The following is a 27288-nucleotide window of genomic DNA, read 5'->3' on the forward strand; positions in this document are numbered from 1 at the left end:
TCTGGAGTCAATATTTATAAAAAAGTAACAGTTACATTTCATTGAACACTTTGTGGAAGACATGTAAATATTACAGATAGGTCTACTAGTGTTGAAAAAGGATGAAATAAATACAAACGGAATTTAAAATCCCATAGGGATATATAAAAACATGGTTTTTCTTTAAAAGTCTCCATTTAGCAAAAGAAAAAAAAACTTCTTCAATACTAAGCATAAATACAAACATGTTTCTAAAATCTATGCCCTAAAGATTACCTGGTTATTATGACTAACATACATACTTAAAATCATCCAAGACATTTTTTCATTAAGTACAAAATAGGCCATATAATTGATAGCTGTGACCATTAGTGTTAACAGTTGGAAATCGGATGCCTAAACAAACCATTCTGCAGCATAACTTCTCAAATCCTGAGTGAGATTGGGTTGAAAACAACGTTTGGGCCTATGATCCACTATAAAGCCATTTTTTTATTTTGACTATCGGCCTCATGTCTTGTAGCTGCTTTAGCAACAGATCAGCACCATCTGAAAAAGTTTTATCCATGACAATCTTTACATTGCTCACTGCTTTTAGATTAAGAGGATTTCTGAAGTCGACTAACTTTTCACAGCCTCTGAACTCAATTTTACCTTTCATTGCAGATTTCTGTCTGTGAGTTAGTTGTCTTTTGGACGGCAGTTCAGCATTAGATTTGTCATTTAATTTGCGTTTGGAAGAGTGGGTTGACTCTGAGGTTTCCAAAAACTTAAGGAAAGAGTCTTCAAGTCCTAAAGGCTTGAAAGACCCAGGCATAACCCCATCGTCACGTTGTTCTTGGGCTGTAGGGGTACCAGGATTTGAGTTCTCTCTTGAACTGTTAACAGTCAAACGATTCCTAAGGGTCTGCATCCTCTCCGGACAAGCTGGTGTTGGATGTGCAGGCTTTTTGGGACGACCTCTTTTAATTCCTCCATCTGTCCCAGTGGAAGCTTGAGATTCTGTACTATCATCGTTGGACAGCTTGCTGTCTTCTTGGCCTAGCCGATCCACAAGCTCATCTGTTTTCTGGTCACTGGGCTTTTCACCATCATCTGGCTCCGCCTCCTCAGAAGATGAGGTTGACCCGCCCTCTGATTTGCTTGAATCTTTGAATCTGGAGCGTGAGTATTTTTTGCAGAAAATGAACTGACTCCTGTGGTCTTCAATATATCTTTCTGTGAGGCCATGAGTGGTGTAATGCTTGAATATACTTCTTTCAGCCCGCTCCACTGCATCGCAGCCTATTATCATGCATGGGTACTGCAGAGCAGACTTCTTGGTGCACATGGCTGATGCCTCATCGTGTGATTTTAGTGTTGGCTTTCCAAAACTAGTCCAGTGTTCAATGGACTTTCCATCTTTCTTTTTTGTGTTTTTCTTCTTCACTTTGAATTTGTTTTCAACATTCTCTTTCCCGTTGAGCCCCGGGAAGAGCCCCATTGCTTTAGTACGTCGTCCGTCACTTGTTTTAGGATCATAAACATAAGCATGCTTTTTTATCAGGTGACGGAGGAGATTTGATTTTGTACTGTAAACGCGGTCACACTCCACAAACTCACACTTGAAAGTTTGATCAACTGAGCCGCTTTCGGAGATGGCGATTTCCTTGTGGTAATTCTTAATGTGCTCGATGTACTTTTCCACAGAGTTGAACGGGAGAGCACAATCAGACCGGTCACAGTTGAAAGTCCCTATGTTCATGCTGGCCATCATGGTTGTGGCTTTGTCACGAGTAAACTTGTGAAGTAAGAGGTAATGCTGCACTAACCTTGTGATTCCTAAGAACACCCTTGAACAGTTTTTCACCTGACACCTAACTTCATCGTCTTTGTCTATGCTATGATGGCTCTCTTGGCCATTTTCGACATTCTCCATTTCTATGTCAGGTTCAGGTTTACTCGGGGGTAGGGATGCCTGATGCATGGCCCTGTAATGGAGAATCAAATTCTGCTGGATGGTAAATGCCGCAGTGCATCCTTCATGAACACAGCGATATGGTCTATATGGACTAAAGGGGTTGTCTGCATCACACATTTTGAGGCTCAACCTTTTCTGATGTTTTTCTTTCCTCTGGTGTTCATCCTTTGTTGGTGTGCTTTTAGAGCTTCCTGGTTTCTCTGGGGAGGATGAAGCAGACACAATAGAAGGGCTAGACAGTGGCTCTTTTAGTTTGCTGGATGATGCATCTGATCGTCCGTGCTGCTTTTTTCCTTTGCTAACAGGACTGAGTTTCTCCTGTGAATGGCATTTCTGTTTCACATCTGGACTCTTGTTTAAAACAGCCACTTCAGGTTGCTCTGGAGCTTTTTCATGAACTGATGGTGCCACCTGACAGAGCGACATATCAGTCATGTAGTTTTGAGGTGGGGGAAGTTGTGCAACAATAGATACATCAGGAATGAAGTCCTGTTTACCGGCATCTCCTGGTAAAGTGTTCTGAGGAGCTTGTGGATTGTTCTCATTGTCTGTTTGAGGTGCAATTGCAATGTCAAGTGGTTCCTGTTTTATATTAGGTAACACATCTGCAGATGGTCCCGAACGACTGGAATTGGCATCAGTAGTCGCACAGCCAATTAACACATCATCTTTGTTCAGTCTAAATGCACGCCTGTTTCGAGCACTGATCCTTAGCTTCTGCATTTCTGCCTTTGACAATCGATGAACTTTTTCGTAGTGAATTCTCAAACCTGTCGTTCTCGTGAATGTTTTGGGGCATATCTGACAAGGATATGGAGACAGTTTGGATGGGCTCTTTTTAAGTTCTTCTATCATCTCATTAGAGTAATCATGCATTTTACTTAAGTGTTTGAATAATGCCTCCTTGGTCATAAATGAGTAGTCACACTCATCCTGGTCACATTTAAAAGGCTTGGGGATCTTTTCAGTGGGTTTGTCATCACTTTTAGTTGGTATTTTACTTTTTTCAATGTCACGGGGTTTAACACGATGACTGACATTTTGCTCTAATGACAAAGCATTCCGCCTCCTTTCCTGAGCAGCCTCAATCAAATCTAACCTTTGAAAGGCATGGGAAATTTCCATCAAGTGATCCTCTTGACGAGGTGGATTTGCCAACTCTCCGGCCTTCTGTTGCTGGTTTTCGGAGGAATCTGAATAGTCCATTATATTTGTATGTTGGGGCTCCTGTTTCATCAGCAAGGGTGAAGTCAAAGAAGTCGAGCTAGAAGATTCTTGTGAGAAATCACCATTTGACATGTTGAATGCTGCTCCATTTGTATCAAGGACATTGGGGTCATTGAGAAAATCAAGAAAAGATGTTGGCAGATCAGCTGTTAGGTCAATTTCATCTACGGGCCTGCACTGGGAGCGTTTAGATAAGTGACCTCCGAGAGACTTGGTGCTTGTGAACTCTCTGAAGCATCTCCTGCAGATGACTTTGCCATCCTTAATGATGGCTGGCCATTTGGTTCGCTTGCTCAACCTGCCTCGTTTTCCTTTCTGCACGTCAGGGTCACCTGCCTTTTCATCTGAGAGAAGAGCCTCACAGTCAGCACCAGGCGAGTCTGCTTCATAGGTGAAATCTGTATGAATGACATTGTTTGAACTGAGCATGCCATCCACAGAGTCTTCCATGTGTTCATGACAAGGAGCGGAGACATTCTCTGTTTTAATTATTTCATTTGTTGCTTTTGATGCAAGCGGGGCCTCTGGAGTTAAACATTTCACAGGAATATCAACTGAGGAGCCTTGAGTAGGACAGGAGTTTTCACTCTGAGCATATGGAGTGTGGTAAATTCCTTCAGGTAGGCTATCAATTGTTGAGATACTGTTTCCGCTATCCAACTGGCTTGTCATACTTGCATTGCTTTTTCCAACATCTACACTGTCTCCACGGCCCTCTGGATGCATAAGTCCATACTGATGCCCACTGTTATGGATTTGCCCTCCATTGTCAAGCATCAAAGAACTGGACACATACTGAGACATCAAACTTGAAACTGAAGGAGCATGTGACATAGAGGGACCATGTATAACTGCCATAGGAGGATCTCTGTCCGAGGGGAGAGGCGCTGTTGCTTGATAAGGGTCAGGCTGCCATTGATGATAGCTACGAGGGGGGTATTCATTCATGTTGAAGGGTTCTGGATAGCAATTATTCGCTGGGGGTGAAGACCATGTCTCGGGCATGTCTGACTGCATCATTCCGCTGGGATTATTTGGGCTTCCCCATGACGGATAAACTGTGGGGTTTACCATTGGAGTGATAGGCACGGGCTCCATTGATCCAGAATAGCATTGGGCAGGTGAGGTTGAAGATCCCATTGGGTAATCCATTTGCTGCATCCCAGGTTTGTTGCATAGTATTCCAGGCTGACTTGACGGCCTGTTCCCTTGGTTCTGAAAGGGATTAGGTGAAGCTGGCCCATTTGACACCTTTTTTGCTGTGATTTTGGCCACTTTGTTATATTTCTTTGCCAATTTCCAATCTTCAAATATGTCAGGGTGTTGCTTCTTCACATGCCTAGACAGACTTTTGTTGGTGCTGTAGGCCCTTGTGCACTCACTATGTGGGCAGCTATGCAGGTTCTCCTCATTTCCAGCAGATACAGAAGGCGTATTGGAAGGATATCCTTGCAGTGAACAAGGAATTTCTGTCTTGATTTGACTGGGAGAAATTATTTGTGGAATCACTTTTGGAAGTTCATTGCTTTGTATATTATCCTCTCCTTGTTGACTTGCCAAAGGGTTGTTTGCACTTGGTTCATGATTTCCTAGTGGGATCTCACTTCTTCCAGCTCCCATATCACGGTGCCCATGAGGAAGCTCTGGGGCTGGTTCAACATCAACTGCTACTGGAGTGGGGTTTGTTAGAGGAGTGTAGCATGTATCTGCTTCTTGTATTTCAGGATATCCTGCAGAATTCAGCATGCTTTCAATGGAGTGTTTAACTCTCACAGGAACAGGTTCTTTACCGAGGTCTGGTGAGCTGCAAGGAGACGCATTTGCATTTGAGTCCTCCTTCATATATATATCTGTATTAACCCTTTCAATATTGACAACTGCAGAACCGGTATCTTCTTTGCTCAGGGTGCTCTCTGGTGTTGGTTCTACTTTTGGAGTATCAGGAGGGTTTTCATGTGTGACATGTGGAGTGTTTACTGCATCATTTGTACAATGACTCTGTTGGTGTGACAAGAATTGAGACTGGGAGTAAAATATTTTGCCACAGTTGTCTGTTTGGCAGGTGTAGGTAAGGTAATGCTGAGCCTCGTGATCGTACAACAGGTAGGCCTCGCTGAAAACTTCGCCACAGTTAGGAAACATGCACTGGGCCTTAAACTCGGGATGTGTTTTTCTATGCATGAGAAGCTCAGAATTTGAGTTAAAGTTGGCCTTGCAATCCAACTGTATGCATATGTATGGTTTGCTGCCACAATGCATCTGCAAATGATCATTTAGATGTCTGACATTGACAAACTGCCGTCTGCAGTACTGGCATACCACTTTCTGTTTTTGTATCTCTAAAAATCTCATGGCCTCGTCGTCGTCCTTGTGAGATCTGACATGAGCCATGAGGTTGCGGAAAAACTTGAAAGCCTTGGAACAATTTTTGACAGGACAGAAACAGTCTTGACTTATGTTTGTGTCAGATGTAGTTTGTTCTATCTTAACAGGAGATGCTAATTGGTTGCCGATTTGAGATTCAACTTTAACAGGACTCATGCTCACCTTGGTGGCGACTTTTGAATGTTTTGATGGACTTTTAGGGGACTGAGGTACCTTCCTAGCAGCTTTCATTGCAGCTAGTCTCTCTTTGCAAGATTGCTTTACATGTGATGCTACATGTGGCTCTAGAATCTCCCTTGTTTCAAAACTGTCGGCACAAATTGGACAAAGATAAACTCCATCTTTGAAGTGCTTCTGTGCATGGCGAACAATTCTGTGACCCAAGAACTCCTTATCACATAAAACACAATACTGCATGTAGGCTCGCCAATTTCTGAACCGGGCTGACACAAAACCCTGCTCCCGAAGCTTTTTAGCCTCTCGGTTTTTTTCTCGTTCATCCGTGATCTCGTTAAGTTCATTTGTAGTGGTAAGCAGAAAATCCTCCAGGTCTCTGTATTCAGGGAGTTTACCAAGTGCATTGTCCACCTCCTGTTCGTCTGTGTCATTGAGTGTGTCTATAGATGACACAATAGCTGCCTCATCTCCCATTAATGCCAAGCAGTTGCGTTTTAGCGTTTTCCAGTCCCAGAACTCTGGATCAAAAGGCCACTGCGTCTTGAAGGCCAGCAGTAACTCGCAGCGTAAAGAATTGGGCACTGGCAGACTCCCATCCTCCTCAGGCTTTTGGTCAGGTTCATTGTAAAGTGACTCCACAGCATAATACGAGTCAACAGTAGGCTGGAGGAGGAACTCGGTCAGCTGACATGCACGCTTAACCTCCAAATCAGTTGGCAAGAGGCAGGATATCGTTTTGCAGATGGTGGACTTGCTATCTTTATGGTCACTGGATGTCATTTTGAGAGCTTGAATGCACATTTCCACACACACTGGAAGCCCCACCTCACCAACCTATAGAAATAATAAAGCAACAAAAATGCAAAGATTATCATTTTAAGTCCTCTTTGAGGTGCAGTATCATATGAGTAGTTTTTGCTGGGAATAGTCATGTGTTATGGTTCTGCTATCATCTACAAATGCGTAGACTATTTATCTTACCTCGTTTTGAATGACTTTGATTAGAAACAGAATATGACAGACACTTCTGCAGAGGAGAGCCATCTCTTTGCTGTGACCAAGAAATGCATCAGCTGACGACTCTAAACGCATGAGTAGCTTACTCCAGAACAGTGTAAGTTCCCTGCAAAACATCAGAAACACAACTGTTAAAAACAGATACTTACTATTTGGATTGCTGAATCGTCTTTTCGTTCTGTATTATGATTATTCTATTTAAAAATAATAAGTACATATATGTGACCTGCTCCATCGAAATCAGTCGCATTGACCCGAAGACACATTTTGAGTTGTATACACTGTTGGAAAGAGGATATTCCTAGCTTTCTAATGATATCAGGATTGTTGTTCTACTCCAAATATTAAGCGAAATATGTCACATTATATAATGACTGTCACAGAGTCATAATTTTGAGAAAAAGGCCTTCGAAGTTTTCTCTTCTCTGGAATCCATCGATCTGATTGATTATTAGTGGAGCAAATGATCAAAATACTACGGAGGGAAGATATTTTCGTTTTGAGGGGAAGCTCGCGAGTGTGTGTGTATACGCGTGTGTGTGTTTGTGTAATTTTGCGTTTGTGTGATTGTGTTTGTTTCCCGGGGAAAACACTCACGAGAAACACCGGCTGTTGTTATGCCTGCTGTGACGTTAAGTTACTCCGTTCTCCGCTTGTAATTATGCCGTTACAAGCTTCAAAGTTGTATTTATCATCTGAATTTGCCGAAACAAGTGTAATATTCTGAAAGCCAAGACTTTGTTTAATTGAAATCAGATGAAAACAAACTGTAATGGACCCTGCCGTGTTATCTATGATTACTATACTCTTACATTCATAATTTCAGCCGGAGGGAGGGGGGGCGGCCCTACGGAAGAGCAGATTGCGAGTGAGAGCTGTCTTCGTCCCTTTACAAGCTTCAAAAATGTATTTATTGTGTGATTTTGGAAATAAAAAAGTTTCATATTCTGAATGCCAAGACTTTGTTTGTTTAAAATCAAACAAAACACCCGAACCCCGAAAAAATAGTTTTTTACGTAAATCCACATTTATTTTGAAATGAGCCGTTGCGACTTCCGACTGATTTCGATAGAGCGGGTCACATATTGAGTATTTGGATGACAATAAATCTAAGTCTACTGCATAGTTTTTACTTTAAAATTAGCTGAGCATAAGTCCTTTATTAACAGCATGCCTCTCTTCCCTCAAGTACAACATGTATTAAGATACAGGGACCTACAAACACACACAATCAGCCTCCAAATATGCTCCAAAAAGGTCAGTGAGTATCTTTGTGCACATGATTTGTACAGAGAGTGCTTCAGTTTTGATGAACCAATTACGTAATGTATTGGTTCAATGACCACTGTATTTTGTAAGGGTATTTATCTGGAATAAACAGCCACACTCACCAAGCACAATAAACATCTCCTTGAAGTAGCTGTCGTTTGAGAAAGGCCGAACATAAGCAGAGAGCTCCTTTCTCATCTCCTTCTGACTCCAAGTTGCAGATCATTTCAAGAGCATCTTTACAGTCTATTGACGCAATCTATTTTAAAGGAAAAAGAGAAATAAGATAGTGGATCACAGGAAAATAGTCGATTTATATTAACTAAATAAATCAGCAAATCTTTCATATTTGATAACACCGCTGGGACAAGTGATAAGTGGGTTTTGGTCATTAGACTACATTTCAGTTCAGTTTTTGTAAATTAAAGTCTATCTTCAGTCCAATTGTCCATTTGCTACAATGTGTTTAAATGTAGTGAGTGTAATGTGTGTAATTCTTTACCTCCTCCATTAGCTGCTCCTGACTTTTTTTCATGCAGATGCAAAGCAAGTAGGTTTGCTTGAAGTTTCCTTTTCCTTCATATCCCGGATACTCTGAGCACATCTTAGCCAGTACAGCAGCTTTATCAACACTCTCCACTTTAATTAGGTGCTTTATTCTCATGTTCAGAAGTGCAGCACCTTCAAACTCAAGATATTCATGTACTAAGAAAGAAAAGTTTAAAAAAAAGACGAAAGTTCAGAGAGAGATGCAGAATATTACAATACAATTATAAATATGTGTAATTAAAGCTGCACAAGTCAGAAAGGTGCATTTTTAAACTAAGTCAGATCTAACCTTGCTCAGTTTGAGGGATTTTATTGGACATGATGCTGCTTAGTGTGGTGTTGGACCAGACGCCATCCTGCTGTGCCAGAACTGAGAGCAGGCAAAGTTGTGTGCTCCCAGTTTCTAACAAAAGGCTGTGTGCCAACTGCAACATAAGATATATTAAGACATAATTACCAACATTTCAGTGAGTGTATGTAATGATAGACAGTAAAGAGTCTAACATAATTGTTTGGACAAGGTTACCATATTACTATTACTATTAAACATTGTACAACTCTTTTAAACATTTGATGTTGTTTTTATAAAGAGAACCAACAGATTGAAACATTCAGGGAATGTGTTTTTTGATTGCTTTCAATGATTGGCTCAACCTAATGCATTCAAATTACTAAACAACCTTTCATTGCTTATCACTGCAAAGATAAATGCCTGGGAAAGCTGACCTTCATGGAGGACTGAAACTCCTCCCATAAGGCACCAGGGACATGCTGGGGCAGTAAGAGCAGCAGCTCCGCACAGCTCCTGTAAACCCAACACAGTTATTTGTTAAAGGCACATTTAGGTCAAGGCTGTGCACACATTTACAAAAATTAAGGGTGGCCATACAAGAATAACTATGCACCAAGTGTGAAGCATTAAAGTCAGTGTAAAATAAAGATGACAAAGAGGACAAAGAGGTGTAAATCCACAGCATCGAGACACTTTAATTACAATTATCAATATCAATATTGATCAATATTGGTGTACGTGTATGTGTTATTAAATAAAGATCAGTACTTAATCATCAATAACAAAAAAGGTTACATCATTGCATTGTATAATTGTTGCCTCGGTTTCTTTTCATTTTTTAGTATTCACCTAACCACCTTGTGCAAAGTATATTCTGTTGCCCATCCCAAATATGTCGAAGCTCCCCAATTACCGCCTCAAGGACTTTGCCTTGATCACAAGAGCACACTTTGTGAACAGAGGAGTAGTTTCTCCCTGGATATTGATGCAGAGTGTTTTAATATTTTTATATCCACATTTCTGATTTTTTTAAATATGGATTTGGATGCGTTTTCTTTCATGGTTATTGTCAAATATTGTGCAACTTCTGTGCAGGATTGCTGTCTTCAAAATGATGAAGCCGGACAAAGAGTAAACTATATAATTGGAACTGCAAAGCAAACTAATATTAAGTATGATATCATTTGCACATCCAAAACCTGTAACCCATCCATTGCGACATGAACTTTAGAATACCACAGGAAATACTTAAGGAGAATGCTTTCTCCAACATGCAATTTGAGCATTATGTTTCATCAATATTTAACACATATTACAGGTCAATGACATGCTGAGAGGTGTAATAAAACAAAATACAATTTCCAGAAAGTTTCTACTCACAGTGCTAATTTTTCAAGTAGGAGTGGCACGTTTTCACATTCGGAGGAGAGACAGGAGGATGCCTGAGCGAAGCTGAGGATGGCCAAAGTGTAGACCTCCAGCAAAGGCAGAGGATCTTCATCAGTTTTCCAACGGCCGACATGTTCCACAAGGACCTGCCAAACATAGGAATACTTACAATTAGATCCAAACTATTGATTAATTGATTGTTTGTTTTTGCCACACCTGTGTATAGCAATACGGGTTAATAAATGTAAAGACGAACACAATGTGTATAAATCATAAAATCCCAAAACCCAATAAAAATGGGACCAATACAACAGTACATCTAATTAGTCATTTAATCATTTTTCATTATTTGTTCATGGTTATTCTTAGGGTTTTTGCAACTACCTAGCAATGAAAAAACATTTGGAGATATTACCTTTCATACTGGGACATTATGACATACATTTTCAAAATGTTCTGCATTTTCCAAACTCATTAACTAATACCAATAGATCTTACAACGGTATATACATCAATAATGAAATCCATAGTTAGGGTTGTAGCTCTATAAGCTTACTTGTTAGCCCAACTATTTGTGTCCCTTTGTATACTTTCTATAGTTCGGCAGTTGTATAAGTGTAATAACATATAAAGTAGTGAGTCCAGTTGGACAACAATATAAGTTAAGGAAACCATGGTAGTAAAAGACAGATTAAAGGCTTGATAATCATGACAACATCAAAATAAAACATGTTTAGTGAGGAAAAATATCCCATTCCTCAAAAAAGGTAGCAATTGTATATTTAATGTAAACATTGAAAGTCACTATAAACTTTAAAGTTTGCTTTGATTAAAAAAATAAAAAACATCATCTAACTTTCGAAAAAAAAAAATTAATTCCAAACTATTAACTTTAAGGAAGCAAAAAATGCATTTGTATACTCTTATTATCTACTGATTACATAATCCAGCAGAGATGTAGACACCTAAAATAACAACGCACCAGTTATGTGTGGCTCAGCAAAAAACAACTTCTTTATCCTCCCTCTTTTTTTTTTCAAACCCCAGCTCAAATAACGCCTAACCTTCATCAATGAAAACTCCCTCCATTTCTTCCACACAGAAAAACTCTACAGATCCATTTCATCCTGAATGACTCCATTATTCCTGCAGTTTTACTCTTACGAGATAAATCTCCATCATGGCACAAAACTACAGCAGCATGCAGCCCGAGGCTCGTCCCCTTTTACTCAAATAACTTTAAAGTTGCATTCTTTACCGGCGTTGAATGTTGGATAGAAACACACTAATAATCCAAACTATTTTGGTACAATGGCAGTAATTCACAAGGTTATATAAATTAAATGGAGACATCGCATCATATGTTCGTGGTCGGGGCAAATTAATGAGAAGGATGTGTAATGGAGTCAGTGACCACTGCCACACTTTCCCTTTTTAATCACTGTCTCAGCCAGTTGCAGGCAGATCGGTTGCTGTAACATTGACATCCATCTAACATATTTCACTGGTGCTGGCTATACGACTGTAATAAACATCTCCGCTGATGTGGTTAGCTGGATTAATTAGGGCAAAAGGCCTGGGCTAGCACCTTGGAAAAAAATCATTGATCTTTCCGTACAATCAAACAGCTTCAAAAAAGTAACCCATTTTCACACCAAGCTAAAACTTAAGCCAGCATGCAGCGTTATAACGTTTTAATTGTCTTTCCAAAGGGGGACACAACCGTTTAATTCAGTGCATTTCAATGCAATGGCCCTGTAAAATTTCGCTAATGTAGCTACCCGTTTTTTGCACAGCATGACCACTGCACAGGACAGGGGGACCCTGCATACCAGCTAGCAACATTCATCTGCTATTAGCTATCTGGCCTGGAAAATACCAGTAATAGAGGCACGGCGCGCACACGTTGGTGTGACTTATCGTCGCATGGATAGTCAGACTTTGCAAAAAGGTTCATGCCATAAACGATCATCATTGAGAGAATGGCTGAAAACCATGGAGGAGTTTTTTTCCCCATCTTGAAATGCCAGGCATAGGCAGCTAGCTCCTTAGCTACATTGTTGTAGCAAACGTAGACGCGCATCCTCGGCCAGGAAGCCAGAGGGGCTGCAGGCTGCCCGGGATGAGCAGCAGGAGGACGGGCTAACCTGGCAAAACTCCTGGCAGAAATGCAGGGAGGCTTCCAGCGGGGACTGCAAACTCTCTTTCAAAGCTGTGGTCAAACCCTGGAACCGCTCTCGGAGCTCCTCGATAGCTTTCCGTGTGTCATATTCCTTCTCTGTCTCCCCCTCCGCCATCTTCACAACAATCACGACCGCGTACGCACAGATGTTACGCTGCCAGACTCGCACACGCACGCGCACGCAGAGGGGGAAGGGTGAGTACAGAGTGTGCTCCACACACACACCCCTGATGTCAACAAAGCATCCATACTGTGGCACAAAATCACACTCTGCAAACAGAGTGAACGTGAAGTGTTTGCTCATCACCTAATCAGTATGATTGGACTCCTGGATTACCCTGATGCTGTTACCATCCGTGCAAAGACAGGCTACTCGGCCATGACCTCCAAGCACTGAGCATAAGACAAACATAATCTTTTATATTTTCATGAACATTTTAAACAAGCTCCAATACCCCAGGGGCACGGTATTCTCGTGTTTCTTGTCCCTCCTGATCATTCAGATTGCAGGGTCAGCTCGATGCTTCAGTGTGACTGCAGCAGTTCACTTACAGGGGTCAGTCAGCTGAAAGACTCCCAGTTGAACATCTGGCCTCAAATGCAACATGTTACTTAGCATGTTATAAGTGACGTAAAAGTATTATGATTATGTTTTTATATTATAAGGGGCATACAATGTTAAAAGGAGTAATGCCACCAAAGCTCTGATTATTGTATAGTAGCCTACTTATATCTTGAATATTATCCTCAAAATGTAGCTAAATACAATCTTCAAACAAATGGCTGGTTTTACCCATTTCCCAATCTCCATCTACACTAACAATTGCTACATTTGATTACTCAACCATTTATAATCTGAAGGTCTAGGGAGGTTTTGATCATATTACCCACTCTTCGTTTGCGCAGGTTTTTTAAGTTTCAAATTACCATTAATGTACCACTTTTTTCCAGCACATTTTCACAGCTTTCATTTTCTATTTATTAGCTTCTTGACCAATTTTCAGATTTCTCATGTCACAAACCTGTTATCAACCTCAAAGTCATTTTCGTACTTTAAGACTGCTACTTGTGTTACTATTCCATTATATTTATTTTGCAGTGTATTGGACCGAAGCAACTCAGTATTTCGTAAAGTACTAAATATCCCTCAAAACACACAACGCAATACCATGCATTTAGAGTAAGACGCATTCATTATAATGCATCATTTTAATTGCTTTTCAATCTACAATGAATCATATACATCTACCAACTAAAACACAGGCATTATACAGACAGTATTGCTACAAAAACATTATCTGGCAACATATCAACATACATTGTAAAAGTGATACAATTTGTTTCCAAGTTAAGCGCTGCAGAAAGGTCTCCAGGTCCGTCTTCATATCTTGTTATGGTGGCAGGTGCTGCAGTGACACTCTGTATGGTTTAATATTTTTATATTAACCATGTCTGACTGAAAGAGGCAAAGATGAAGAAAAGACACATATGTTATTCTTAACCAATCCCTATCTGTCTACAGCAGTAACTGTGTAGATCAAATGCTCTATTAACAGTGTGAGCAGTTTAAATGTTTGGAAATCTTTACAACAGAAAGTTCAAATAAACTGCAACCTAATATAAACCAAACATTAGTAAAAGCAAAATATACACTCATATAATTTAAGTAAGATAACAATATCACAGTTTTAAAATGACTTTATTACAAATGAAATAACAGCTTTCCAAAACGATGTGGAACCACTGTTTAATCTTTAACAATGCACTGTAAGTTTGTCTGTTATATTATAGCCTACAATATTATCCACAGAATTGCAATTGGGTAGAAGTATAAAGTACATCATTTCATTTGTAATTATTTACGATAACACATACCTAAACCTTTAGGTAAGCCTATATTTAAAGTAGTTCCTTTCCATTACTGATTACCTAACATGACCAAATCCTCAGAAATATCCATAAACCAATCTGAACATAAAATAAGAAAACAGATCGACCAAAAGAGATTAAACTAGAACTATAACAAAAATATTTAAAGTGGAGATTTTTTTGTTTTATCTGCTAATTCTTTAACAGTTAGTCAGTGTAAGTCTGTTATTTGCTATCACTCATGTCAATCTCACTGTAACCTCTATGCAAAGTGAATATTTAAAGTAAAGTTTGCCTGACAATGGTTTTGTCTGTTACTGTGCCTTTACCTCTACCTCGTAGCTGCGACTCGCAACACAGCATGTTGACTCGGAGGTGATGTTCTTTGGGATCCTCATGGTCTTCAAGGACCAGAGAGGTGTCGGGTAAGCTCTGGAGAAGCAGCAGCCCACGCACTGGTAGATCGGGCGGTCGCCAGGCAAATAGTTGTTCCTTCTCAGTGCGCACTCTGGACAGGCCACTGGAGAAAGACAATACTATTGATTATGGACAGCTTGTGCTACAGTGCCAGAGACAAGTTGTGCCATTTAAAAATGAACCGTTGGTGTTTGGAGAGGAGGGTACCTAATGCATTTGTACTTAATTATAAAGAAATCTTACTGTTTGGTGAGTCCATGCTGGGGTAAGAATCAGCTACGTAAAGAAGAAAAGACATCAGAAGCAGAGACAATCCAGCTGATTTCACTGACTGCATCGTGGTGGCACAAGTCATCTAAGAGAGACAAAATAAAATCGTGAATCCAAAATCTGTTGATCAAAGCATTAGTAAGTCAGACATAAAGATAGAGCATTACCATGTTGTGAGAAAGTTCCCTCTTCATTGTGTCTCTGGAGAGGATGGCTTTTTACTCAGGACTTTTGCTTCCTTCTTTGTCGTTTTATATCCGTGTCTCTGGCCCCTTCCTGGATTAGGTGGAACCTACCAACCTTATCAATGATCTCACCGACTCACTGGCCACCTTTGGTACCTTGCACATAATCCCTTGAAAGGACAAAATGATCGTGGAAAGTCAAAACATACTTCCATCATCGTTCCATCCTGACTATTGATGCTGCATTTAATCCATGGGGTTTTGTTACTTGGCAACTGCTGATTGTTTTTATTTGTCATAGAAGGGTCAATAGTTTTATGTTTTTTTCTGCTTTAAATCACAAGTTTTCTATTCTTAATATTATTCAGCAGTTGCACCTGTAGACTTTTGACATTTCCCTTGACAATGACAAGATCTGTATTCTACCTTCCATTTTCAAGTAGGCATTCGTATACATCCAAAAAGGACTAAAAACTCTGTAAAATGTCACTGAATAGGTGATGCCATATTTTTCTTCAATTAAAGCTTCATTCATTGAACTGCTGCATCTTGACCAAACAAATGAAATAAACGATTTATGAGTTCACTTTGATCTTCATTTCACATAAAAACATATGACATCTAAATATTTTCGTCAGTTCAGTTTTTATCAGTTTAAAAATGTGACTAAACTCTTTTAAAACACTCCAACAGTCATTTATTGTGGATGTATTCTTTTTGTTTCCTTTACATTATGCTCATTTACTTACATAATCTATTAGTGCCATTGCTTCTTCAAAATTGGAGAAATTGATGGATGGAAAAAGTTATGAACAAATGGAAAGATATCTAATAGTTGCTAAGGAGTATCCATCTGTTCACCCCCAGCATCTGAAATATCAAGGATGAATATGAATTAGCTTTGTATTTCGTCAGTGTGTTTACTTAAGTACTCGTGTCCTGCGTCCTTGGTTGTGCCGGTGATAAATCCTCGGCCTCTACTCGTAATTCAATAAGTGTCGAAGACGAGATGTTTCAAGTCACAGAGATGTTTTAAGGCTGTAGAGTTTGCTTCAATCACAACAATTTAACCTTGTTTTGTACACCCAATAAAATGTGGTACTTATGTCATTCCTGTTGATAAGATTGATAGCAATGGCTGTTACATTGTGTGATCTTGACTTTGTCATATGGGGCAATTTTTACTGACATCAAACGTAATGTCCTGTAAAATTAAATGTAGCTGTAACACATTATTTTAGTACAATGGCCTATTGAACAACACGTGTAAGAATAAAAAGCACGAGTAATATCACATCAATCAAGAGCTGACAACATTTTAATCATACCATATAGTCTTATGTAACATCATACTTGGCTCTTTGCAGCACTGTATAAAATAACTGCTTGAAATCAACTTGGACTCATGAGGAATGAGTTGAGCTGTGTTAGTGTGCTTGAGATACAAGATATTAGATGTTAGGAGATATTGAGAAAAAAAAGAGAACCAGCTGAGAAAGAAGGCACAGAAGATTAGTTTGATGTGCAGTTTTCCTCACCCTATATTTGAATAATCACATTGACAGGCTTCACGGCCTCCAGATTTATGAAACAAGAAATGGTGCAAAGTCTTTGTATAGTCAATGATCTGGGTGGCTGAGGACGAGAACCACAGAGATGTTGAACTGTGTTATATAAATTGTGTAGCCATATGCTTGAGATAATCTCAAGGGCTCCAGTGTCTACACTCTAACTGTTGCTGTGTTGAGATAGCCCGGGTGACAGAGAGGTTAGCTGGGCATGTCTGTATTCAGCAGGCTCAGTTCAAAGCCAAAGGTTTCTGGATGGCATCAGTGTTTTACTGACACCACACAACAAATTAGGTAATTAGCTGAGACCTGTAGTTTTATTGGCTATGAAGCTAATGAGAAAATGCATTGTAGCAGTAAATAGAATGATGATTGTAACCCATTCAGCTTGAGCATACTGTAGTTACAATCCTTGCTTATTCCCAAGAATTAAGGCGGCCTAAAAATATTAATTAAATGAATTACAGGTAAACACACCTTTGCTTTTGTGTAAACATAGGTGCAATAAAGGGAGGTATGCAAAAGACCGAAATGGATGAACAGATGTTTTGTTAAGTTGTTCAGGAGTCAGACCATTTTTGCTTGGAACTCTCTCTCCACACGGTGGCATGAGAGATCTGTAATATAAGAACACGAATTACCCTTTATCTCATTAAATAGCCATGACATAGTGGATATACTGGTCATCAGAGGCTCTTTTTTTACTGTTTATCTCTAACAAAAAAGACATTGTCAGGGATAGACAAACAAAAAGCCATAATTATGGGTTCAAAGGTACATTTCTTAATTTCTTAAACTCAGAAGATTTTAATTGCATGTGCCAAAAGTGAGCAACTAAAACGAATTGAATTAAGTCCAATAAGCCTTATTTTCTGATGATCAATTAATATTATGTCAGATTAATATTAATATTAATTCAGAAGCTGGATCTTCTGTTGACTTTTTTTCTTTCAAATATTGTATAGTTTTTGCAGTTAAATTACAAATACATTACATTACATTGCATTTAGCTGACGCTTTTATCCAAAGCGACTTGCAATAAGTGCATTCGACCAAGAAGATACAAACTTGAAGAAAACAGAATCATATAAGTACATTAGGTTTCATAGAGCTAAAACATTTCAAGTGCTACTCAACTGGCTATAGATAAGCCAGTCCTTTATAAGTGCTTTGTTAGTATATAAGTGCTTAGTTAGTATTTAAGTGCTTTTTTTTCTTTTTTTCTTCATTTTATTGCTCAAAGTGGAGTCGAAAGAGATGAGTTTTCAGTCTGCGCCGCAAGATGTGTAAGCTTTCTGCTGTCCTGATGTCAATGGGGAGCTCATTCCACCATTTTGGAGCCAGGATTTCAAACTGACGTGTTTGCACGTGCTGGGGGGTTTCATTTAATTTCATCTCAATCTTTATTTCGAACAGATTAAAAAAATAACAAATAAAAAATAACAAATGTGAAAAACAGAATACCTTATTGTTAAAATGAATGAAAACTTTATTACAGACTCAGGGTCCAGATAAAAGGCATTACATATAATAAATTACATACACAGCATAAAAATAATTCATAGTTTAAGAATAATTTAAATCAGTGTCCTACAAAGAGACAACTATACCAATGTCTCCACAGCTGCGATTGGTAGCGTGTAGTACTAAACCTTATGTTCGATAAGGCCAAGAGGATTTCATTATCAGAGTCATTAAGCCGGCAAATACATTTATACATAAGATTTCTTAAAACAGCTTGACTCCTGCAGCCACAAACATTTCACTTGCACTAGACCATCGAGGTCTCTTCAGCAATATTCTCATGGCATCATTATAAGCTACTTGAAGTTTCCGTAAACTTGCTTTTCTGTAGTTTGACCACAAATGTGCCGTATACTGTAGAGCGGTGTGCAATATGCTCTGAACAGAGACATCTTCACTCCATCTGTACATGCACCAAACTTACGTAGGAGAATGTTTGCTTGTGCATACATCATGCGGCATTGCCTATAAATATCTTCATCATCTGTCATTTGTTCTGTAATAAAGTGTCCAAGATATTTTAATTTATTACAGACACTAAGATTAATATCAGACAATTTAAAATCAGGAAATTTAAGAACTTTATCTTCTTTGGTTCTAAAGATCATGACAGCACTCTTACTGGCGTTGTATTTGATGTCATGCTCCACACCATACACAGAACAAACAGCAAGAAGCTGCTGAAGACCAGCGCTAGATGGACTCAGCACAACAAGATCATCTGCATACATAATATGGTTCACTAGAGTACTACCAATCATGCATCCAGTATTACAGGCTCTCAGTCGCTTGGACAGATCATCAATATAAAGGTTAAAAAGAACTGGGGACATAATTCCACCTTGTCTGACACCATGGGGCTGAGACCCTATTGCCCCATTTGACTTGCATAGTCTGGTGGCCATACCAGTAGACCAGAATTCTCACAATGTATTTGGGCACCCCTCTTTGACTCAGTTTAACAAATAACTTCCTATGATTAACACGATCAAAGGCTTTAGAAGCATCAATGAAACACATAAGAACTGAGGAGTTATTACCTCTATATTTGTTGACAATTTCCTTTAAGGCGTATATACACAAGTTAGTGCCATGTTTAGCCTTAAAGCCAAACTGGTTATCTGTTGAGTTAATAAAGTCATCTAATCTGTCCAGCAGAATTCTTTCTAGGACTTTTGACAATATGCTGGCTAATGCTAATGCTAGTTATCTAGGCTTCCTACTTTACCGGCTTTGTCCTTAATAACTGGCACCAACAGAACAGACAACATTGAGTCTGGTAACAAGCCATGACTCATAAAGGCAGTAAAGCAGATAGAAAGAAGATGAGCTATCTTTACACTGGCATATTTAAGATGTTCAGCAGAAATATGATCTACACCACTGGCTTTGTTGTCTGACAGCTTGTTTATAGCTTGGCACACCTCATGTGGCATTATCACCATTGACTCATTGTTATCAATATCATCCTATACAGTTCACTTTGGACACAGTTGAATAAGGTATTATAATGCTGTCGCCATAACTCCACAATGTTGTCTGTTCCGGATGTTCAGTGCATGGTAGAAATATTTTGCATTTATTAATAGCCCTCACTTCTTTACAAAAATCCATAACATTGTTACTTAGCAGCTTCTTAGCCATGGAATCGGCCCTCATGGCTTGCTCATTTTTACAGATGAAGCGAATAGCATACTTGTATCTTGCATTAGTAAGCTTCTTGTACTCAAATACAGACCCTTGTCTGGGTCTGCCTGCCATAGCCCATGATTTGGTGGCTTCACAGGCTTCAGCATGATACTCAGCTACATACCTATTCCAGCCAGGCCTGATGTTATGAGTCTTATTGTTACTTTTGTAGTAAGACTTACTGCCTTCATACAGAGCACTTACTATATCACTGTACATGGAGCAGATATCACTCCTATGCTTTGCATCCTTACAGTTAACATCACTACACATAATTGCATCTCTAGGTAGATGAATATTAGTTAAGGATGTATCTGTCTGAGCATAATAGGATGTAATGTCTTCCTTTGTAAGGGTTGACCAGTCTAGTTTTTCTGTTTGAGCACTATTTACATTTCTGGTTAGCCCAGGTAGATGTTCGACATTTATTGACATAGCAACAGGTATATGATCAGTCGTTGCTGTCCCATACAGAATGCTCATACACTCAAGTGAAGCATGAGCATCAGCTATACTAATACAATGATCAAGCCATGACGTAGTATGCCAGGCCTCGCTAATGTAGGTATAACTATCTGCAGGCAAAAGCACCTTGCTTGACAATGTAAAATTGTTATCGTGACAGAACTGAGCCATATGCTTGGCAAATAATGAGTTCCTGTCTGAGATATCTGCATTCATATCCCCAATGACATACACACAAGAAGAAGTATTGCTTTGAATAAAGGAATTAATGAAAGCAAGCCTATTTAGATATTCATCCTCATTCTGATGACATTCATAGGGTGTATACTGTATACACATTTAGAATAATAAATTCCTTGTCATTGTGAGTAAACTGTATTGCAATGCACCAGTCGGCACAAAGCCTAACCACATTTATTGATGAATCAAGGTTCTTATTCCACAGGATAGCCACACCCCCTGATATCCTTCCTCTGACTATTCCCATGCCAAAGTCAGTAGTAGACTCCCCAGCCCCATGGAAATTATCATTGAAAGAGTTCCGTTTTTCCAAGTCTTGCTTCGCTAAAAATGTCTCTTGCATACATAGTATGTCACAGTTCTCCAGAAGGTGGTCAACTACAATACGGCGAGCTTTCCCTTAGCAAAAAAATCTATAACATCCTATAGAATCCTATAGAATCTTGTAGAAATCTATAGCATGTTATAGAATATTGTCGTTTTTGTAAGCCATGCTAAAGAATTCTATAGAATACTATAGAAATCTCTAGATCATTCTGTAGAATACTATAAATGTGTACTTTTCTATAAACTTCTATAATTAAAACTATAACAATCTAAAGAATTCTATAGGACAGAACCGACTCATGACATATCTGTAGAAATCTATAGAAATCTATAGAAATTTGAAGAAATCTATAGCATTCAAAGAAAACATGCATGACATTTTCTCTCTGATGCAACCTATACTAAATTCTATAGAATTCTATAGAATTCTATACAACTCGTCTTTAAATTGGAATAGAGCAAATCATAGTAATCTACATCATTTTGTGGAACTGAGCTGCTTTGCAAAAGCTGTATGGGTCCCTTTGAAATCTTTACAACTGTATACTGGATTATGTGCCCAATTAAATTATGTAACCTATACATAACCATATACAACATATTGGAATGGAACTCTAAACTGAATGAATGTCACTGTCCTTGTAATCTGATGTAAATGCTCCAGAATTTATGTGACTGCATCTGTATGTATACATTGATCACTTTTGTTATGTAACTAATTATCTGTTACAACTGGAGATTAAAGCTAAGTGACATATAACAATATCTATTGTTAGTGTGAGTCTGTTAAGAACAACTCATTGGAGTCTGCAGTACTCTACTCTGTTTTGCAGTCTATTATACACTGTAAAAAAAGATCGTAATTTTACAGGAAATAACTGTAAATGTTTATAGTAATTATCATGTTTTTTTAAATAACTTGCAAAATCCTGTAAAATGGCAGATATTATCTGTAATTAAATATGTAACTCGTAATATAAAAGTGTATTACTATTATAAGACTTTAAGATGTTCTTTGTAATTTTAAGGTAATCATAAAACTGTAAAAAAAAAAAAGCGTCAAATAAAAAAAACGTAAAATGTAATTAAAACCTTTTTACATACATAATTTTCTTAATATTCGATTGAATCCACCACAAACACAAAATATCCAATGTTGAAACAAAAGTAAATAAATATGTTCTCATTAAATTCCTAACTTACTATATTGTAAACATCTACAGTTGACAATATCATTAAAAAAAATTCAAATGATAGAAAGTGGAGACATTTCTGCAGGGAGGATCAAGGTTTAAAACACACACTGTTATTTACTCAACAAGTCACAGTTATCCTTGTTTTATTTATGTTGCTGTTTTTTTTTCTCCCATTGGTCAATATACAGTAATAAGCCTTAGTTTTACAGTATAATGTATGGTTTTCGGATTCTGGCCGACAGCCAGAGCTACGGAAATTGAAATAGAATTCAGCCAAAACACGGCAGTCCACAACACTCCTGATTGGTTAATATAAACGTAATCGAAGAAACCTGCCAATGAGAACTGTCCGCGCCTGTCGTTGACATTTGAAACATCCACGTCAGTTTGAGTGGGTCTCCTCCTGCGAGCTACAGCTGTCTGTATGTCTGCTGCAGGAATTTATGGATTAATATCGGGATCGTTTTACACGTTAAATATGAGCATCGGGACGTCAACAAAGAACAGAAGACTTGAGATCTGGTGAGTCCTGCAACTGTAATGGAGTTAAATATGTATTTAGATAATCCTTAGCTTGTGAATGTTTTATTTTTTATTTAAGGTTACGTTTCTTCTTCTAGTTAGCTGAGTTTCTTCCCGTTAAGTTGGTATTCATCATTAATAGGTTATTAAATGTTAAGAAGCCCTGACATGCTGTTTCTTGCAAGATGTTGCGCCCGGGAAACCTGGGTTAACAAGTGGCTGCTAACGTTAGCTTACAGTTTATTGCAGTGCTGCCCCCCCACCCTCTCGTCTCCAACACGGGAGAATTACACATAAACATGCAGCGGGGTGTCACAATGTTGTCGCCAAGTTTAATGTAAAGTTTCACAGCTTTCTTATAGCAGAATCTAGTTTGTTAATGTTCAGTAACAGCTAGCATAGCATAAACAGCTAACCGCTAACGTTTGGCTAACTTGCTAGTTAGCTCTGCTCTATATATTACAAGCTAACATGACTAGCTAATGTCACACTGTGTGAACTAAAATACTTTTTGTATTACTACATCATACATGCTTGGTCCAAATCACTGCTAAAATGTATTATTTTTGAAAATGTATAGTAAAGAAACACTCAGCCATGCATGAAATAACATAGCAAAAATAATACGGGTAATGTTTGACCCATGTTGTGCCTTAGAAGTGTAGTGATACAAACATGATTTTTATTCAAAAAGTAAGAAAGGGAAAAATACAAATTGGTGTTGATCCAAAACAGGTTAATTGAGGAATACCTGGAATCCTGAATGGTTAAAGTAATTTATTGCAAAGATATTTACAATTAAAACTAATTCGGGTCACTTTTGACACATGTTGGTTGTATGTTGTGTAACAAAGGGTTAACATGACGGCTGTGATGTTCACTCTTTTGACAGAGCACCAGTGGACAGTGAGGACTATGGAAGAGAAGATGTGATGGCTTTGTGTGGAAAGCTGCTGACGCCAGCCTGTGTCCCTCATCAGTCTCTCCTGGCAGCACCCAGCTATTCTTCCATCTTGCAGATGAAAAGACTTTGATATGTGAGTAATAACTAACTTGTGTCTAACATAGTATTGAATGTGGTTTAGTAAAGTATTTAAAAATACCCGACATTGTACATGTACAGGACAATCAGACCTTGTTCAACAAAGATCATAAGACAATTGTTTTGTCTTTGAGGTACAGCCGCAGCAGAGAGTCTGAGTTTGAAGAAAGCACTAACATTTTATTTAGTGTTGTTTAATCAATCAATATGTACTGGTCTTGAATTTCCTCACTGGATTACAAAATGCTCGAATCTTATTGTACAGGGACATTATGCAGATTTAATCACCTGAAGATGAAAATATAGATTCATCGATATGTACCATTTTAAGGAAATAGACTGTTAGTGGTATTGACCGAAGCTCCACAGCTGTAGCTAGGCGCTGCTAATGAAAACTCAAGTGCTCAATTTGTTGGTTTTTCTTTATTATTAAGAATTGAGCAAGTATATCTTCCTCTTCGAAATCCCAGTTGTACTTCGCCAACACGTAGTGCCTGGGAGGGTGTGTTTGATTGTTCCCACCCTTACCTCACTTATGGACTAGGTCATGTTAGACAAGCAATCCAGTGGTTAGTTTTAGGGTCACCTCCATTGTTTTATTTTTTATTTATTCACTTTAAGAGAAAGGGATTTCAGAAACAAGTCTCACAAGTTTGTCTCGCGGTAAAATTAACAAAAGCTAACTGTTGTTAGACTATGTTCCCCCCTTCTAAACTTATTAAATAATCAATGCCCTGATAATAACATCCATCATTATGGTTTACTAATAGTTATCACTTCACTTCCTCCTCCAGCACCTGGACACAGCAGGAACCTATGCCAGGATCCTGTTTGTGGACTTCAGCTCTGCCTTCAACACAACCCTCTGGCTGGAGGCTGCGCACCATCAGGACCAGAACCTCTCTCCATCCGGACCAGAACCTCTCTCCATCCGGACCAGAACCTCTCTCCATCAGGACCAGAACCTCTCTCCATCAGGACCAGAACCTCTCTCCATCATGACCAGAACCTCTCTCCATCAGGACCAGAACCTCTCGGCACCTCAACAAGGCCCGCCCCCCCCACTGACACTTTACCTCAGCCACAACGCAGACTCTGCATGGAGATCACAGGATGGTAAATAATGCAATGTTTGAATATTGCTTACTGCCCATATTTTATATTCTATAATTTATTGCATTCTATTTCTTAATATAGTTCGCTATCTGTGTAGTTTTTACATTTTTTTATTTGTATGTACGACACCTCCTCATACGTGTGAACATACCTGGCAATAAACCCGTTTCTGATTCTGATCTGTTTGTCCTCTAGGTTGCACTGCCACGTCTACAGTAGCACAGAATGGACAGAGGAAACATGATTGGGCCTCAAGTTTTTTGCAGCCAATATACATTATCCTACAAACTTGGGATAGGAGGGTGAGTGAACAAGTTATCCATTGGTTGGAACCTACAGTACATCCCCATTGTTAGACGTACTAAATCCTGCACACTGCTCCTTCAAATTGACAATGTGAGCATATGTCGCCATTTTGCCATTTCTGTTATTTTCAGTTGAGAATGTTTCAAAGTAATCTTAAAAAATTCAACTTACTTTTTGTTTCTACTGTTTATAAGTATGATGTTTAAATATGAAATGCTGTATTCATTAGTTGTACTATAATTCTACAAATATTTTTATATTTTAAGTTTTCAGAGTAATTGTTTCCTACAGAACATTTTGTCATGTCATTTTGTTGAACCTGTTTGATTGGAAAATGTTAGAAAAAAGCTGTAAAATAACAGTATTCCAGCTCTTTAGGTTCTGTATTTATTTTAGTGTTTGATCATACAAATCTAATACAAGAAAATGTAAAAAACTGTTTTTCTCATCAGAACTTTATTTAAGGTATTTTAATGTAACATTTTAAGACAATGGATTTTGAAAAGAGAGGAAAGTTTCCTCTAAAATCTTTAAGGACAATTTCTGTATACTAATTGCTTTTGCACTTTATTTCAGTTAAAGTATTTTTACTTTAATTTTATGGTTTTTGTTTGGCAGCCTGCTGCCAGTCATTTGACCGTTTTTTACAGGTTTTTTGCCCGTAGAAGTTTTAGTGCTGTACTTTTATTAAACGTTATTGACTGTAAAAAGAGCAGATACATCTGTAAAACCTGTAAAATCTTTAAGGGCAATTCCCGTAAATTAATGTTATAAATTCTGCAGAACAATTTTATAGAAAACAATAGCAATTTTCTATAGGATTCTATAGATTATTTTGCAGAATCTATAGTAAAATCCATAGAATGTTTGCCAATATTCTGCAGTATATTCTACAGAAATTCTATAGAAACATCAATAGATTCTATAGAATATAGGTCACAAATTCTATGGTGTTCTATAGAAAGCATCCATGGGGTTTTCTATAGGATTCTATTTTCTACAAAAAAAACATCTACAGTGTATATTTTCTATACAATAGTATTCTATAGATTATTTCCCAGAATCTATAGTAAAACACGTAGGCAATTTCTATAGTATATCCGCAAAAATCCTGTAGTATTCTACAGAAATGTTCTATAGAATTTGTCCATAGATTTTTCTATAGATTATTTCCCAGAATCTATAGTAAAACACGTAGGCAATTTCTATAGTATATCCGCAAACATCCTGTAGTATTCTACAGAAATTTTCTATAGAATTTGTCCATAGATTTTTCTATAGATTATTTCCCAGAATCTATAGTAAAACACGTAGGCAATTTCTATAGTATATCCGCAAAAATCCTGTAGTATTCTACAGCAATTTTCTATAGAATTTGTCCATAGATTTTTCTATAGTATTCTATAGATTTTTTTGCTAAGGGTTATCCCCTGTGCTCTGGCCCATACGAAGGCCACGACAGTTGTACGACAAGACCCGAATAGTCATTTAGCGAGATAAGTGAGTGCCCATTGCACCAGCAGGCACACTCATTCCCCCCGCAGTAGGTGCAGTGTTTGAGCCGATAACTCCCGCTCTGCGCGGCTCATAATATCGCCGGACAAATGCCCCTTCTGGCCAGATCTCCGGATTGTACATTTCGCTGACCTCATTGCATTCAGCAGATACTTTAAATGAACCGTATCTACCGTGTATAGTGCACATTTTTTGGTAAAATACAATATTTATCCACATTCATGATAATATTCATACATTAAAAAAAATAAAAAAGTCTTCATTAATTTATAATTAATAATAATAATAAATAATATGTGTCCGAAAGGGAGCAGGAGGAAGCAAATGCTTATTAATTCCCACCCCTTACTTGATCAATGATTGTCCTTTAAATCATTATGAAAGTTATTATACTTACATTTACATTCATACATACATATACAATAATTTCTCATCTTCAATCACCTCTCTTCATTCTCATAGTTTTCCAAAAAAGTGTTTCTGTACATCCTTTTAAACTGAATTATGCTTGTGCTTTGTTTTAACTCCTGCTCCAAACCATTCCATGAAGTCACCCCACAGATTGTACTCATACTTCTCAGAGTTCTTCTGACCTTGAGTTGTTTAAAATG

The 27288-nt window shown here is 38.3% G+C and overlaps 2 protein-coding genes and 1 long non-coding RNA gene across 4 annotated transcripts; 1 reads left to right on the forward strand and 2 right to left on the reverse strand.

Moving 5' to 3' along the window:
* Window positions 1-12574, reverse strand: znf292a (zinc finger protein 292a). The gene is made up of 8 exons (XM_034111415.1): window positions 12392-12574; window positions 10236-10390; window positions 9290-9368; window positions 8853-8988; window positions 8517-8719; window positions 8137-8273; window positions 6710-6851; window positions 1-6562 (listed from the first exon to the last, which is right to left on the reverse strand). Exons 1-8 carry the CDS (start codon window positions 12539-12541, stop codon window positions 446-448), a joined length of 7119 nt encoding a protein of 2372 aa, XP_033967306.1. The 5' UTR covers window positions 12542-12574; the 3' UTR covers window positions 1-445.
* A 1074-nt stretch (window positions 12575-13648) lies between these two features.
* On the reverse strand, window positions 13649-15405 carry cga (glycoprotein hormones, alpha polypeptide). Of its 2 annotated transcripts, none has more exons than XM_034111742.2 (4): window positions 15150-15405; window positions 14956-15067; window positions 14631-14815; window positions 13649-13882 (listed from the first exon to the last, which is right to left on the reverse strand). In XM_034111742.2, the coding sequence occupies exons 1-4, from the start codon at window positions 15174-15176 to the stop codon at window positions 13808-13810; spliced, it is 399 nt and encodes a 132-aa protein (XP_033967633.1). In that variant the 5' UTR covers window positions 15177-15405; the 3' UTR covers window positions 13649-13807. The 2 variants fall into 2 exon arrangements, with proteins under 2 accessions (XP_033967633.1, XP_033967632.1); XM_034111741.2 differs by having other exon boundaries at window positions 14625-14815.
* A 7192-nt stretch (window positions 15406-22597) lies between these two features.
* LOC139436085 (uncharacterized) lies at window positions 22598-25317 on the forward strand. The gene is made up of 4 exons (XR_011645297.1): window positions 22598-22698; window positions 23591-23735; window positions 24535-24856; window positions 25052-25317. It is a non-coding gene; the product is annotated as an uncharacterized lncRNA (long non-coding RNA).
* Window positions 25318-27288: the final 1971 nt, after the last annotated feature.

Source organism: Pseudochaenichthys georgianus, chromosome 22 (assembly GCF_902827115.2).
Source record: "Pseudochaenichthys georgianus chromosome 22, fPseGeo1.2, whole genome shotgun sequence".
NCBI classification, from domain to species: domain Eukaryota; kingdom Metazoa; phylum Chordata; class Actinopteri; order Perciformes; family Channichthyidae; genus Pseudochaenichthys; species Pseudochaenichthys georgianus.